At 35.1% G+C, this 15,854-nt stretch overlaps 2 protein-coding genes across 4 annotated transcripts; both read left to right on the top strand.

The window, feature by feature from the left end:
- Positions 1-1,513: 1,513 nt before the first annotated feature.
- LOC148690949 (UPF0481 protein At3g47200-like) lies at positions 1,514-7,712 on the top strand. Of its 3 annotated transcripts, none has more exons than XM_088685142.1 (3): positions 1,514-1,651; positions 2,114-2,452; positions 5,986-7,710. In XM_088685142.1, exons 2-3 carry the CDS (start codon positions 2,126-2,128, stop codon positions 7,291-7,293), a joined length of 1,635 nt encoding a protein of 544 aa, XP_088541268.1. In that variant the 5' UTR covers positions 1,514-1,651; positions 2,114-2,125; the 3' UTR covers positions 7,294-7,710. The 3 variants fall into 3 exon arrangements, with proteins under 3 accessions (XP_088541268.1, XP_088541269.1, XP_088541267.1); XM_088685143.1 differs by having other exon boundaries at positions 1,527-1,647; XM_088685141.1 differs by lacking the exon at positions 1,514-1,651 and having other exon boundaries at positions 1,663-2,452; positions 5,986-7,712.
- A 1,457-nt stretch (positions 7,713-9,169) lies between these two features.
- On the top strand, positions 9,170-10,923 carry LOC148690948 (uncharacterized). Its single transcript, XM_088685054.1, has 4 exons — positions 9,170-9,242; positions 10,096-10,262; positions 10,428-10,499; positions 10,687-10,923. The coding sequence occupies exons 1-4, from the start codon at positions 9,170-9,172 to the stop codon at positions 10,921-10,923; spliced, it is 549 nt and encodes a 182-aa protein (XP_088541180.1).
- Positions 10,924-15,854: the final 4,931 nt, after the last annotated feature.

Here is a 15,854-nt window from a genome sequence, read left to right as displayed (position 1 = left end):
GGAATGAGTAAATACGAAACTTAACCTTTGGAGATAAGTGTTGGAATCTAAAGGTCTTCGCCTCAGTTGGTCCAAGACAGAGTATATGGAGTGCAAGTTTGGTGCCAAAGGAAGCTTAAATGGGTTAGGGGTGAAGATTGGAAATCAGAAAGTACCGTTTTTGCTACCTAGGATCTATCTTGCAAAAGAACAGAGAGTTGGATAGAAACCTCAATCATAGAATACAAGCTAGATGGATGAAGTGGAATAGTACATCGGGTGTGTTGTGTGATCGTCGTATGCCACTAAAGCTTAAGAGCAAATTTTATAGGACAATAATGAGGCCAATAATGCCTTATGGCACAGAATGTTGGACGGTGAAGCATCAACACGTACATAAAATAGGTGTAGCGGAGATGAGAATGCTTCGTTGGATGTATGGGCACACAAGAAAGGATAAGATTAGGAATGAGGATATCCAAGGTAAAGCAGCTAGGAGTAGCCGAAATTAAAGAAAATATGAGAGAAAATCGATTACGGTGGTTTGGACATGTGAAACGAATGCCTACTGACGCTCTGGTTAGAAGATGTGATTACGAGACAGAAGTTCAGGGCCGAAGAGGTAGAGAAAGACCTAGGAAGACTTTGGAAGAAACTCTAAGAAAAGACTTAGTGTACTTAGATATAACAGAAGACATGGTACAAACCGAGCGCAATGACATTTTAGGATTCATATAGCCTACGCCACTTAGTGGGAAAATGTTTTGTTGTTGTTGTTGCTGCTCTCATCCCCAGGCGCTAGTTAAAGCTGGTTTGGAATTGCTTAAATTTTTCTAAAAACAGCTTTTTTTTAATAGTTGGCTAAAATTGTGTTTGGTAAATGAAAAATAAAAATGTTTTTTTTTCTTTCAAAATCATGGGTGTAAAATAGCAAAAAGTAGAAGCAGCTTTACCCATGATTAAATAAACGTTTATTTTATTTTATATAGGAGCAGGTGAACAGTTTCAATTAATGAAACTTTCATGTTGATAATCCTACTCTCGTATTTTTTTTGCTAAAAGCATTTTTAGCACTATAGTTAACCAAACATTTACATGTTTTATTCACAAATGTTTATTCTTAAAGTACAACATAAGTAATTTTGAAAAAACCACAACAATCTCAAATTAGCTCTTAGCTCATCTTGCAGCAATTATTATTGTGCAATAAGTGATTTTTTTTTTTCTTCATCTATAGTTTGAGTCGTTTAAACTTTTCTCTCATTAACATTATCAGTTATGGGAAAACTAAATTAATCGAGCATAGTAAGTGAGATAAATCGAGCTATCACAATATCGAATACCGAGAGATTTCCCAAATCCATGTTATGTCAGACTGTCACTACATTAATTGGAGAATTAGTATCAACCACTTGTGTTTATAGTTAAGGAAAGACAAGGGCAGTTAGCTATATGAATCATGACATTAATTTAATGTGGCCCATTAAACGCGTTCTGCAAAAACATATTGAAGAAGAAATGCTTATATATAGCCAACCTATCATTGCGCTATTGTTAAAAGAAAATCTAATTTTCAATTACCAGAGGAGCAATATGAATTGAGTTTTCTTAGTCATCTACAAACAGGCAAATTGACCGTACAAACTTGCTTGTTTTCTTGTATACAAAGCAAGTGCGAATTCACTTCTTCTTTTTTTTTTCGCATTTTTTATTGGAAGTATTGTTATTATTGACACTTTAAAAATCATCACGCACTCATTTTCAAAATAATAAATTTCACTTCAAACCGTGTTAGATGACTTATTGGTATAGATGCCTTATTGTTAGTACCCATAACAACTCATTTTTCAATTTATAATCTTTTTTTTTTCCTTTCATCTTGCTTGTTTCTTCTCCAGTGCTATGTTTGCATATATTCATTGTTTTGAAGCTTTTAGTTTCATACTTACCAGTTAAGGGAATGCTTCAGCTTTCTTCTTAATATCTATTATTGAATAGTTTGGCCGTGTACATACATATGTTTTGATTTTATAAGTGTCTATTAATTACAACCATGCACTAATATTGTTTTAATCAACCACTTTGGCGTAATATATGAATGGTGTTAAATTTATGGTGTGGTTGTTTGTTGCAGGCTTCGGACCTCATGGACGAGCCAAGGAATTTGGGAAAAACAAAAGCTAGTGCCAGTGCGGCTGACATTGAACTAGCCAGTAGTACCAGTGCGGCTGACATTGAACTAGCCAGTAGTACCAGTGCGGATGACATTGTAATAGCCAGTAGTACCAGTGCGGCTGACATTGTACTTGCTGGAGCCAGTGCGGCCAGTGCTGCGGCTGACATTGTACTTGCTGGAGCCAGTGCGGCCAGTGCTGCGGCTGACATTGTACTTGGTGGAGCCAGTGCGGCCAGTGCTGCGGCTGACATTGTACTTGGAGCCAGTGCGGACTTTGACAATGGAACTGAATCTCATGTAAGTGATTCTCATCTCCTATCATGGGTGTAAAATAACAAAAAGTACAAGCAGTTCTACTCATGTTTAAATAAATATTTTTTTTTATAGGAACAAGTGAACAATTTCAATTAATGAAATTTTATATTGACAATACTACTCTCGTATCTTTTTTTGCTAAAAGCATTTTTAACATTATAATTTACTAAATACTTACATGTTTTATTCATAGATGTTTATTCTTTAAGTACAGAAGAAGTAATTTCTAAAAAATCACAACAATATCAAATTAGCTTTTAGCCCATCTTGCAACAATTATTATTCCGCAATAAGTGAAATTTTTTTTTTTCTTCATTTATAGTTTGAGTCGTTAAACTTTTCTCTCATTAACATTATCAGGTAGGAGAAAACTAAATTAATCGATCATAGTAAGTGAGATAAATCGTGCTAGCACAATATCGAATATCGAGACTTTTCCCAAATCCACGTTATGTTAGCTTGTCACTACATTAATTGGAGAATTAGTATCAACCACTTATGTTTATAGTTAAGGAAAGACAAGGGCAGTTAGCTATATGAATCATGACAATAATTTAATGTGGCCCATTAAACACGTTCTGCAAAAACATATTGAAGAAGAAATGCTTATATATATAGCCAGCTTATCATTGCGCTATTTTTAAAAGAAAATTTAATTTTCAATTACCAGAGGAGCAATAAATATTGAGTTTTCTTAGTCATCTACAAAGAGGCAAATTGACCGTACAAACTTGCTTGTTTTCTTGTATACAAAGCAAGTGCGAATTCACTTCATTTCTTTCTTCTTCTTTTTTAATTGAAAGTACTGTTATTATTGACATTTTAAAAAATTATGACACACTCATTTTCAAAAGAATAAATTTCAATTCATACCGTGTTAGATGACTTATTGTTAGTACCAATAACAACTCATTTTTCAATTTATAATCCTTTTTTTTCCTTTCATCTTGCTTGTTTCTTCTCCAGTGCTATGTTTGCACATATTCATTGTTTTGAAGCTTTTAGTTTCGTACTTACCGGTTAAGGGAATGTTGCAGCTTTCTTCTTAATATCTATATGTTTTGGTTTTTTAAGTGTCTATTAAGTACTACCATGCACTAATATTGTTTTTAATCAACCACTTCGGCGTAATATATGAATGGTGTTAAACTTGCATGTTCTATGGTAAGTGATTCTCATCTCCCAGATGGTAAATGTAGTTGGGTTTAAGAGCACTTTAAACCGTACGAGGTTAAGGCCCTAGTAAGCGTCATGAGAAAGAGAAATCTTTGTATATACCATAGAACATGTAGATGCTTCGGGTGTTTAAATGGTATAAAACATGTGGAAAGAAATATATATACACACACACGTGCATGTGAAATTTAGGCTAAATAGCCAAAATGGTCTCTAAGATATGCATAACACATGACTTTGATCCTTAAAATTGAAAATCAATAGAAAATGGTCCATGAGATTGTCCACCATCCATCATTTTGGTCCTTCCGTTAAAAACTCCTTGGGCAATTTTCAAGGCTTTGTAACTCAATCATTTTTTAACCACAAAACAAGATTATACCTATTTGGAAGCCCACTGGTTGCCAGAGATGGCCGGAAAATAGTCTCAATTTGACTAGTTCACGGAAAAACGGGAAAACTTGCCGAAAACTAGGTAAAGTTTAAACGTTCATAACTTCTTCAAAGCTCAACGAAATCGAGTGACACAAAAACGAAAATCATACTTCTCGACGATACAAAGAGAATGGTACCTTTCTCGATTGCTAAATTTCCGTGGTTTGGCTGGAAAATGGCTCGAAAGTGGCTAACTAGAAAATGGTTAGCCACTTTCGAGCCGTTTTCTAGCCAAACTACGGTGAATTTGCTAATTAGGGCTTATTTTGGGGTTTAAATTTCTAATATTATTCTTCTCACCAAGGAGGGAAATATATATTGTACAATATTGATTTACAAGGAAAGAAACATCAAATAATATCTATCCTAATTACATCCTGATTACAAGGACCCAAACAAGTAACTAAGCTAATTACAAAGGTCAACTCTCCAACAGAATTAGCCATCTAGAAAGATACCATTCTCTTCGTTGCATCGAGAAGTATGATTTTAGTTTTTGAATCAATCGATTTTGTTGAGTATTGAAGAAGTTATGAACGTTTAAAGTTTACCCAGTTTCCGAAGAGTTTTCCAGTTTTTCCGCAAACCAGTCAACTTTGAGGTTACTTTCCGCCCATTTCCAGCAACCATTGGGCTTCTAAATAGGTATAATCTTGTTCTAAACTTTCCTATCTTCATTTTGATATATTATGGGTCAAATTTGGTTAAGAAACGATTGTGTTATGAAGCCTTGAAAATTGTCCAAAGAGTTTTTAACGGAATGATCAAAATGATGGATGGTGGACAATCTCAGGGACCATTTCTATTGATTTTTTGTAATGGTTTGGTACTGAGGTGCTTTTATAAAAAGTGGATATCAAAAAAAGCTGAGCTTAAAAAAGTGTTTGGTAAACACTTAAAAACAACTTATTTTCACAGTTTTGGGTGAAAAAAAAAAGCTGAAAACGTGAAGCAACAAAAATGAGTTTATTCTCACAACACAGCAGAAACAGTTTTTTTTCAAAGCAGAGTAATACCAAACCAACCCAATCTCAGAAACCAAAGTGATGTGTTATGCATATCTCAGGGACCATTTTGGCTATTTAGCCGAAAATTTATTTACAATTCTATTCACAATAAAAAAAAACAAAATAGGTGTCTAAAGCGGGTTTCATAACGTTTTACAAATTTAGAATAGTGTTGAACTTATGATTCCATTATCAAAGTAAAATTACATCCTAAGCTAATTGTAATTAGTAAAATACGCATAGAGTTTGGTGTATAGGAGTTGGAAAGCAATTCAATTCCAGTTGCATTAGGGGAAGGGTTTAAATGTATAGCTAGAGAGCTAAATTAATCAGGCACAGTAGGTAAGGTAACTCTGGCTAGCACAATATCGAGACCCTTTCCAAATCCACATTCTGTCAGACTCACTATATTAATTGGAGAATTAGCATCAACCACTTATGTTTATAGTTAAGGAAAGATAAGGGTGGGTAGCTATGTGAGTTATGACATTAATTGGGCAATTAAACATGTTTAACCAAAAACATAATGAAGAAGAAATGGTATTGTTAAAAGAAAATTTTATTTTTCATACACCAGAGGAGAGCAAGTAATAAAGTATTGAGATTTCTTACATATCTACAAGAGCTAAATTAACCGTATAAACTTGCTTGTTTTCATGTATACAAAGCAGATGCGAATTCACTTCATTTCTTCCCATTTTCGATAAGAAATATTGTTATTGACACTTTAAAAAAGGGGCGTGGTATCCACGCACTCCTTCTTACTTCTCACACACCCTCTTAATTTCCGATTGTCGGATTGAATAAATTGAAGAAGATCAAATGATAGAAATCAATAATGAGAGTGTGAGTATCTTAGTTGAATGTGTGCCTAATGAAATATTTGAATGGATGCAGATAACGATCCCAGGCGACAAAATTCCATTTCACAAGGAGTTGAAAACCCTGTCCCCTCTGCGGTGTATCTACAGAGTTCCCAAGCGACTACGGCGGGGAAATGAGGAAGCGTATACACCTCAAGTGGTCTCTATAGGCCCACTTCACCATGGCAACGAACACTTAAAAGCCATGGAAGAGCACAAAACAAGGTACCTGCTACATTTTCTAAGTCGACCGGGGGTAAGCTACCGTCATTGTATAAATATGATAACGAACCAAGTGGAAAACTTGCGAGGTTTTTATGCAGAATCCATTGTGTTTGAAAAAAAAAAAATATTCCAAAATAAAAAAAAAGAAAGTGATAAATTTGTCGAAGTTGTTTTAGCGGATGCAGCCTTCGTCATTGAGCTCTTATTGAGGTACTATTGCATAACAAAGAAAGTTGAAGATGATTACGGTGAACGTGAAGATGATTACATATTTAAAAAGCCCGGGATGTTTTGGGATGTGCGTCCAGACTTGCGGTTGCTTGAAAATCAGCTGCCATTCTTCATTCTTCGGGATCTTTTCGACACAGCTTCTTCTTCTTTACCTCAGCTGCCTTCTTCATTACTTGAAATTTCCTACCATTTTTTCGAAAACGAAATTGATGGCAAGGGAAAACAAGAGAATTTTTCCAAACTACTTTCTTCTGGAGAAGAAGTAAAGCATTTTGTTGATCTGATAAGAATTCTATACCGACCGTTGGAACCAAAAAAGGAATTCACAGACAAATCCAACATCACAGCCACACCCAACGTGACAGAGCTACACCAGGCTGGAGTCAAGTTTGAGGTAAGAAAAGGTAGCAGTTTATTTGACATCAAATTCTCGGGTGGGATCCTCGAAATTCCAAAGTTAACAGTGAACGATACCACGGAGCTGACACTCAGAAATTTCCTTGCTTTTGAACAATGTCATCACGAAGAGGAGGATTTCCTAGCTAATTATGTTTTCCTTATGGTGCTTCTCGCGAAAACCCCAAAGGATGTGCAATTGCTTGTTGAGAAGGGAATCATTGAAAATTGGCTAGGTGATACCGAGAAGATATCTACTTGGCTTCATGACCTTGGCACCGGGATGATGGTTCACCACCATTATTATGCCCCTCTTTGTAAAGAGCTGAAAGATTACCGCGAAAAGCTCTGGCACGGATGGATGGTAATTTTGAAACAAAAATATTTTAACACGCCTTGGGCCAGTATTTCTTTTGTTGCTGCTGTTATTCTCCTCGTACTCACTGTCATACAAACAGCGTGCTCTTACAAATCTGCCCCGCTCTTATAAATCTGTCCTTTAAGCATCAACGACCGCAAGTCCCTCCTTCTCCGGAAGATCCGCAAGTCTCTCCCTCGCCATATCCTTGGAAGTCTACCCTAGTCTTTGAGAGAGTACAGAGTTTGCATTTCAATCTCAGGTTTCCTTCAAGTGAGTGTAATAGATGTTCCAACAAAATAAAGTATTCAAGAATGTGATTTTATATTTGATAGGGAAGCAATGTCTACTTGTAATGGCCACTACAAGAAAAGTGGGCTAAGAACACAATTGATTTGTGTCCTTTTCAATTTCATTGAGCACAAATACAAATCTGTGCGTTTTGAGTATCATTGAACACAAAACTATTTTATATGTGCTCTCTAAGCAAAAGGAACACTAGTTTGTGCCGAAAATGAAGTGTATTTGTGCCTACTTGCTGTGTCACCTTTAAATGTCAGAAATGAGATTTGTTTATTAATTTACGAAAGCACAATAAGAGTTTTCGTGCTCTCCGATGTAATATATTTAAATTAAAAGTAGGTTTTCGTGTCCATTGCTTTTACTTTTTCCCATTTTCAGTTCCTTTACATTAGTTCACGCCTTTCCTCTCTCCCCCTCTCTTAAACTCTACTCCTTGTCCTCCTGAGCAGTCTTCCATTCTTCCTCCCTCCCCCTCTCCCTCCTCTTTCACGCAACAAAGCCGCTGTCCACCCGTCACCAACGACTGTCTAATTATATCTCTAGATCCTCTTGTCGTCCTCTTTCCAACTCCCAAATTTGTTTCTCCAAATTCTTAGCCAAATTTCCTCAATTTCACATCTAAGCAACGGTGATCGTGGGCTTTCCTGCCAATTTCCGGCAAAGGCTGCCGGAATTGGACCTCGATGCAAGAGGTAAAAATGATCTCTCTTTCCTCTTCTTTCTTTCTCATCTCTCTTTCCCTCTCTCTCATCTATCCTTCTCCCTACTTTCATCTTCTACTCTGCCTCCCTCAGACTCTCTTTCTCTCGCCTCTATCTCTGTCTTCGACTCCCTTTCTCTCTCTACCTTCCTAGATTCGGTCCATCTCTTTTCCTTTTCCCGATCTGGTGGTTTTTGATGAACCAATCCAAAGCATAACTCCCAGATTCGGTCTCTCTCTAATTCTCTCTTATTTGATTTGATTTTCAAAAAATATATAGATCTATTTGATTGTCTTTCCTACTATTGTCTTCTTCAAGCTACATTGATCTGGATTTGATGAAGGAGAATCTTCGAGTCAGAAAGATGTGGGCAAGCAAAAAAGGAGGGTCGCCGGAGGCCGCCCTAGAAACCACCATTGCCATCTTCACCATCGAGGTAAATTCTCCTTCTTCCCAAACTTTCCCTTCAATTTTCTTTCACTTTCTCAGTAACCAAACGGACAATTTAATCCATAAAGTTTGTATCTTTGACATTATTTGTGTTTTCAAATCGTTAACAATAGCAGCTTTATTACAAACACTCGCCGAGGACTTGCAGGAACTTCATCGGGCTCGCTTGCAGAGGATATTACGACAATGTAATTTCACAGAAACATCCAGGTTTCATATTTTCTGCTTTTGTAGTGTATATAAATATTAGATATATATATATATATATATTTTTTACTGACGGTTAAATTGGAATTGGGGTAGGATTTCATAGGGCAAGGTGGTGATCCCACCGGGGTAGGAAAGGGTGGCGAATCCATTTATGGGTAAAAAAAAAAAATTCCCTTGAATTTACCCATAATGTATTGAAATTTGCTTTTTTTTTTTTTACCCCCGATTTTAATTAGATTTGAGAACCATAGTGAAGAACTTGTTTTGTATAATGAGTTTCAGGGAAAAGTTAAGAGGACGAGATAAAAAAAGAGTTGAAGCATATTGGAGCTGGCATCTTATCGATGGCGAATGCTGGTCCGAATACAAATGGAAGCCAGTTCTTTTTCATGTTGGCACCGTGCCCATCATTGGATGGTATGCTAATTTTTACCTAGTAATGTTAAAAGACTGTTTTTTACTACTATATGTGCAGTATCTGATTTTTTGTTTTACTTAATCTACATAAAAGTGATTAAAAAGCAGTAAGCGTTTTTGCCTTAAGATGTTATGTGTATCTTGCGTACAATGTGGTTTGGTGGACTTGTGACCTGTTGACTTTAGAAGTTATTTGCATGAGACATCAGTTCATCGCTCTATGACCTATTGAAATATCTGGAGACTGAAAAACAATTCTTGCTATAATACCATTTCTTTGTGATTTTGCTATGAGGATTTTATGATTTGACATGCACACGCAATCTGAATATAGTTATGAGCTGTATTTGTGTACGGGAATCTTTAGGCTTTAGTTGACTTTCAGGTGACTGTAATAATCTACACCATCACCATTAGGATTCTGTTTAAGCTATAAAGTGACTAAAGTAAAACTCCTACCCTTTTCTTGATTTCGTGTTCTTATGAAAGATTTTGACTATGTATGTTGAACACGAGGTTGTGAAGGTATAAAACCAGCTCCCTGCACTGAATAATTAAAAAAAAACCTCAGTGTATTTCAATTTTGTGACTCACGTGATTCCTCCCAAACTTGATTATCTGTATGCCCTGAATTTTCATGTGCCTTACTAATTGATTGTGATTTAGGAGTACAAATTTGTAGTAGATTTAGAAGTAGTAAATCACAGTTTAGCAGAGGCATTTTGTAGATTCAAATATCAATGTTTGTTCATTAGTTCCCCTAAACATCACACATTTTGCTTCTTGTTTTCTAGTTTGCTCAACTTTGTCCGTTGGATCAGAAAGACATGGCCCTTGCCTTAAACCATTTGATGAAAATTTTGCTTCTGTTATTACAGAAGTTTTTTCAATTTATTATTTTTTTATGACTTGTTATTTGTATATAATGTTTGGTTTTGGATTATACATATTTTTACAGGATTGACGGGAATATATTGTGTTGTAGAGGTGTACTTTACCTTCGTGCTATTTCTCATTTTTGTAAGTGTTTAATGTACCATACATTAATAAGTTTGGTTTTTATTTGCTTGAAATATGTACAACATTATTGGAGGTCCTATTAATGTTTTGCTCTTATTATGTATAAAATAACTATTTTTTTATTTTTTATGAAACTTATATTTACAAAATTTCTTTCTTTTCCAGGAAGAGGATGAACTTCCTTCTACAATTATGGTTCACAGTGTCGATATGGATTTGCTTCCTTGTCTTGTTAAGGTACATTGGACATTTAGTTGTACCAATGGTAAAATGTTCTCTTTTTTGTCGGAGAAAATGAAACTCTTATTGTTATCATATATGTGTAGAGCTAATGAATTCTCAATGTTGAATGGATGTCTGGGTAACATCACTGGAAATATGTGATCCTTTCCCTTTTTCATTTTTCCTTTGGTTTGGATTTCAGGAAGGTGATTGCATAATCCACCGAGCTGGGAAAAAGGGTAAAATCAGTTATGGGTGGCTATATGTAGGAATGCATGGATACATTGATAGGAAAATCTCATTATTTTGTTGGTCTTTTATCTTGAACACTTGTAAACATGTTATTTATGAGGAATATTTATGTAGTTTCATTATAGACATTCCATTTCTACTATTGGATTGCTTTTTACAGTCGAGATTGGCATCTTTGATTTTATGAAAATTTTAAACTTTTGGTTTTATTTCAAAATTTTACATTTCTATTTTTTTTTTAATAGAACCTACTGGGCACAATAACAAAATAGTGCAAACGTGGATGGAGAAGGTCATCTGACAAGTTGTCAGAACAAGGACACAAAAAGGCCTTTATTTGTGCCTGCCTCTTTGAGCACCAAACAGTCTATTGTGCCCTTTTAGTAATGGTGACGCCCATAGAGGGCACAGACACAAAGATGGTAGCTGCAGTGTTGCTATTGGTCTATGAGCACAATTGTTGGTGCTTTTTGACCTCAAAGGGCACAGATAATTTATTGTGCGCAGTGCTCATATTTTTTGTAGTGGGCTTTGTTGAAGTGTGTGTTGTAAATAAAGAGAAGTGATTTTTGGCCTTAGATGCAACCAATCGTGTGAAAATCACTTTTCTAAATTAATGCGTACGTAGCTTCTTATGTCGTACCAATTTGATGTTCATGGACCTATGCTTATGTCTTTGTATGTTTGAACAAAAATAAGGGTAATCGTATCATGTTTATTGTTTTTTTTGCCACACCAAGTGAACATTTCCATTAAAATGCTGCTTTAAGCATCACTCGCAAGGATATGGAATTGCTTGTTCAAAAATGTAATTGTTGAAACTCAAAGCTTGACAGCGACGAGGTTAACAAACCTTATTAATCCGAGGAAGTAACAGTTCCGAAGAAATCTCTATACTAATCTTAGTAAGGACATCAATGCATAACGCAGAAGTGGAAGGCAATGTTGAAACAATACTCTTTCAATCCCCATGCTCTCTACTTTTTATTGTTGTCCTCGTGACCAATTCCATTCAAATAGTTTGTCTAATCTCTTGCTTTCGGTTAATGGATTGTAGTTTGTTCACGACCAAGGAACTGATGTCTATGAAAATGATAACTGTTCATCATTTCAACCATATGCAACTAGGGATGGGCAACGGTTATGGCGGACGGGTAATCGCAGTTATTTAGTCATAACCATTTATGCTCATATCCGTATACCCGTTTACCCGTTGGGTAATTGCCTAAACGATTATATCCATACCCATAACCATTTATAAACGGTTAACCATACCCATAATCGCGTATCCATTTAACTGTAACCGTTTAGTGCCCGTTTACCCATTTATCATTCTTTAACCCGTTTATCCCTTCTTTTTTTACTATTTACCCTTTTTCATCCGGTTGCATGTTTTTTAAACAACTTGAAAATTAAAAAACAAAAATTTGTCATAATTTTCTTTTCTTGATAATTAAACACCGTTATAGAGACATTCATCATATATTTCCGCATTTTAATTTTTGAAGTCCTTATACCATTCCAATAATTGAAATAATAGTTTACTGAGTGGTTAATGTGACATCCCATATCGCCATGGGCACGAGGCCTTTTGGGAGCTCACTAGCTTCTGGTTCCATCGGAATTCCGAAGTTAAGCGAGTAGCGTGCGAGAGCAATCCTAGGATGGGTGACCTACTAGGAAGTTCTCGTGTGAGTTCGCAGAAACAAAACCGTGAGGGTGTGGTAGGGGCCCAAATCGGACAATATCGTGCTACGGTGGAGTCGAGCCCGGGCCGGGATGTGACAGTTAAGGAAAACTATATTATATTAGCTACATAAACCATGCACTAGTCAATAGCATTGATTTTAGTTTTGTTCGATAGGGAACATGATTTGTGTTAATTTTACATATATGAAATAAACGGATAAAAGGGTAAACGGTTATCCGTTTATAACCGCAGTTAATACTCATAACCATCCATTTAAATTTCACAAATAAACAGTTATACCCATAACCCTAACCGTGAAATTTAAATGGGCTAGTAACCGTGGTTACTCATAACCGATGGGTATTTGCCCTTCCCTACCTCTAACGTGACTTCATTGAGATAATACATCAAACAGATGGAGTGCAGGTTTATTGTTTTCGCATGGGTCTTGAACAATCAACCATTCAAGACAGGGACGAAGTCAAAGATTTGGATAAGCGGGGGTATCCTCAAACAACAAAGTCACAGTTAAAAATCTCAAGAATTTATTGAACAAAACACTAATATATTAATCCATAAAGTTTTTCATATAACATATTACAATACTCCTTGAATCGTTTTCATGGTTTGAAAACGTTGCATAATAATCATTACCAATACTATTAAATATCTCTTTCTATAAAAATAATCATATTATCATTCATACATTGATCTCTAAATTAGAAAGCTAAATTCTAAATTGAAATGCCAAAAACAAATTAATGAAGTAAAGTCATATAAAATACCTTGTGGAGTAAAATTCTTGTGTTGAATTTTGATAATTGATTACTTGAACTCCAACTGTCTATAACACTCCAAATTCAATTGAGTTTTGGTTGAATGAAAGGGGAGGAAAAATTTGGAAAAGTTGAGGACTGGAATTGCTTTGCCATAGTGGGATGAGTTTTATGTGGATTAACGACCTAGAGGTAGAAAAACGGGAAGGCACAATTAAATTAATTGTTAATTAAATTGTCATCAGGTAGGGTATTTGGGATCCCAAAACAGTAGACTAGTTTAGTTGCCTACTAATTTTTTTAATTATAGTTTAATTAGGATTGATTATTGAGAATTGTAACGTAAATATACATTTTTTTTAAATAAGTGGGGGCATCCGCCCCTAGGCCTACCTTGATTCAAGACTGCTTAATTGGGAATAACAAAGGTGAAGAGGAAGAGATCGGAAATTCCCTGTAATCTTGCTGTTGGGTACAGAAATCTTGAGAGATGGTGGGCAGTGCATGAATTAGACAGAGAACATTATTTAATTTAATTGGAAAAATTAAGTGAATAAATTATTGTTGCAAATACGAATATATAACTGCAAAACGCGGTTTCTGGCATTTCTGCTCCTTCATCTGCACTCTTAAATAGGTGGAAGAAGAAAAAAAAGGAAGCAAATCCTCCCTGAACTTACACCTCTGGAGCTTAGGGATCAAATAATTTTGGCAGTCCCTGAGCATCAATGTAAGTCCGAAGAGGATATGCTTCCGAAAAAGAAAACCATCTCTACAATATTACTAAATCTGTTTTTTTATTTTTTCTTTTAATTATCTTCAATGGTTCATTTAAAAAGGAAACACTGTCGGTGCTCTCCACGACTACTTTCTTTGAGTCTTATATTATTTCCTTTTTCTGGTTTCTAGATGGCCACTATTTCGCAGACTTAGACTTAATCAAATTAACTAAAATAGTGTGTTCACTGCTCTTATCTCTAAGTTTAAGTCACCTTCCTGTAAGTGTACATAAATAACATGTAAAACTCGTTTGAAAGTGTTTTTTAAATGACTGGAAGTGCTTTTAGAGAAAATGATTTTGAGTTATCGAAAAACTTCAAGTGTTTTTTCATAATTCACTTGTGTTCTTACTAAAGATTGGTTCTAAAAATATTATCAAATATTTAAATAATCGAACCTAAAATCTCTCACTTACAAGTTGCAAGTGAAGAAGAATACCTAGTACTAAGTAGTATAAGGTCATAATTATTAAAAAAAGGTTGTTTATATTAACCTAAATTACCTTTAATATAAAGGCAAATTGATGATATAAATTACAAGTGAAGAAAAATACCCAGTCCTAAGTTGTAAAGGGTCATAATTATTTAAAAAAAAAGTTATTTACATTAACCTAAATTACCTTTAATATAAAGGCAAATAGATGATATAAATTCCTCAATGAAAAGGCAACATATATGACTTTCATTTTTCTCAAATTTGAAGATAAACGTGACATTGAATTCGAAAAACAAAGAAATCCTTTGTTAATGTCATGCTGAAATTAGCAAAAGAATATTATGAAAAATATCACCTTCGATTCCTAAAAGAGCGTAATGAAGTGTTTTTTGTTGCAAAAAGTTGAGGTAGAGTATAGGATTTTTGTTGCAAGACTTCATTAAACTAGTTGATTCGTACATACAATTTTTTTACCGTTTGGCCATATTAAAGAAAAGGTAGTGCTGGTATTTTTTTTTTTTAGTACATCAATATTTTACATTAGGAGGAGGAAGAGTTCGGCTAAGTCACACAATAGGCAACTTAATTTGGTATCAAATTTTCCGTCCACAAGATTCGAATCTAAGGTCTCTCATTTTTAAACGAAGAGTAATACCACCAGGTCGTAGCATTAAGTGGTAGTGCTAGTAATTTATAAAGAAGAAAGATGTTAACGACATTTGCATTTAATTTGAAAAGATAAACCTTTTAGGTCATTCTTTAACTAAATTAGAGGACAATTATATACTCAACGCGTGGAATTCAAAAGGAATTATCTGTTGATGGCATACTTGGAATAGAAATAGAATATCATAAAAAGTCCCATTGTTAGTTTTCGAAATAGCATAAATTATAGTATTTTTTTTGTTGCAGAAAGTAGAGGCAGAAATAAGTTTTTTATTGTAAGACTTTCAATCTATTAAGTCATACGTACGAATTTTTAACCATTTGACAGATACTAACAAATAGACAGTACCCATCTCTATATATAAAGCTAAGCCTAAAGATGAAGTATTTTTAAGGTCACAAGCTTCACAAAAAATAAATGAACAAAAACGCCTTCAAAACGAAAAAGTTCAAAAATAATTCAAAATAATGTATTAAATATGACGGGTTTTTGGGGTCAAGACCACTTGAAAAGTGAACACCTGCATTGAACCGAAAAGGTCAAAAAATTATTCAACACCGGCCTAGGCCCAGGCGACTATAGCCTTTTTATTGGACCGCCATTCCAGTTTCCAGATTACAAAATACACAGGGCGGTTAGATACGCGCCACGCATTTCAAGAAATTCCAACGGCCACTAACCTCACCCACGCACTGCACTAACCCAACCAACTACCTCGCGACGCGTAATCCCACGTTTTAATTTCCCGCGGGTTTTTTTTGTCCGATTGG

Source organism: Pyrus communis, chromosome 15, assembly GCF_041283825.1.
Source record: "Pyrus communis isolate YQ-2024b chromosome 15, ASM4128382v1, whole genome shotgun sequence".
Lineage (NCBI taxonomy): Eukaryota > Viridiplantae > Streptophyta > Magnoliopsida > Rosales > Rosaceae > Pyrus > Pyrus communis.
This window is presented reverse-complemented; position numbering and strand designations above follow the sequence as displayed.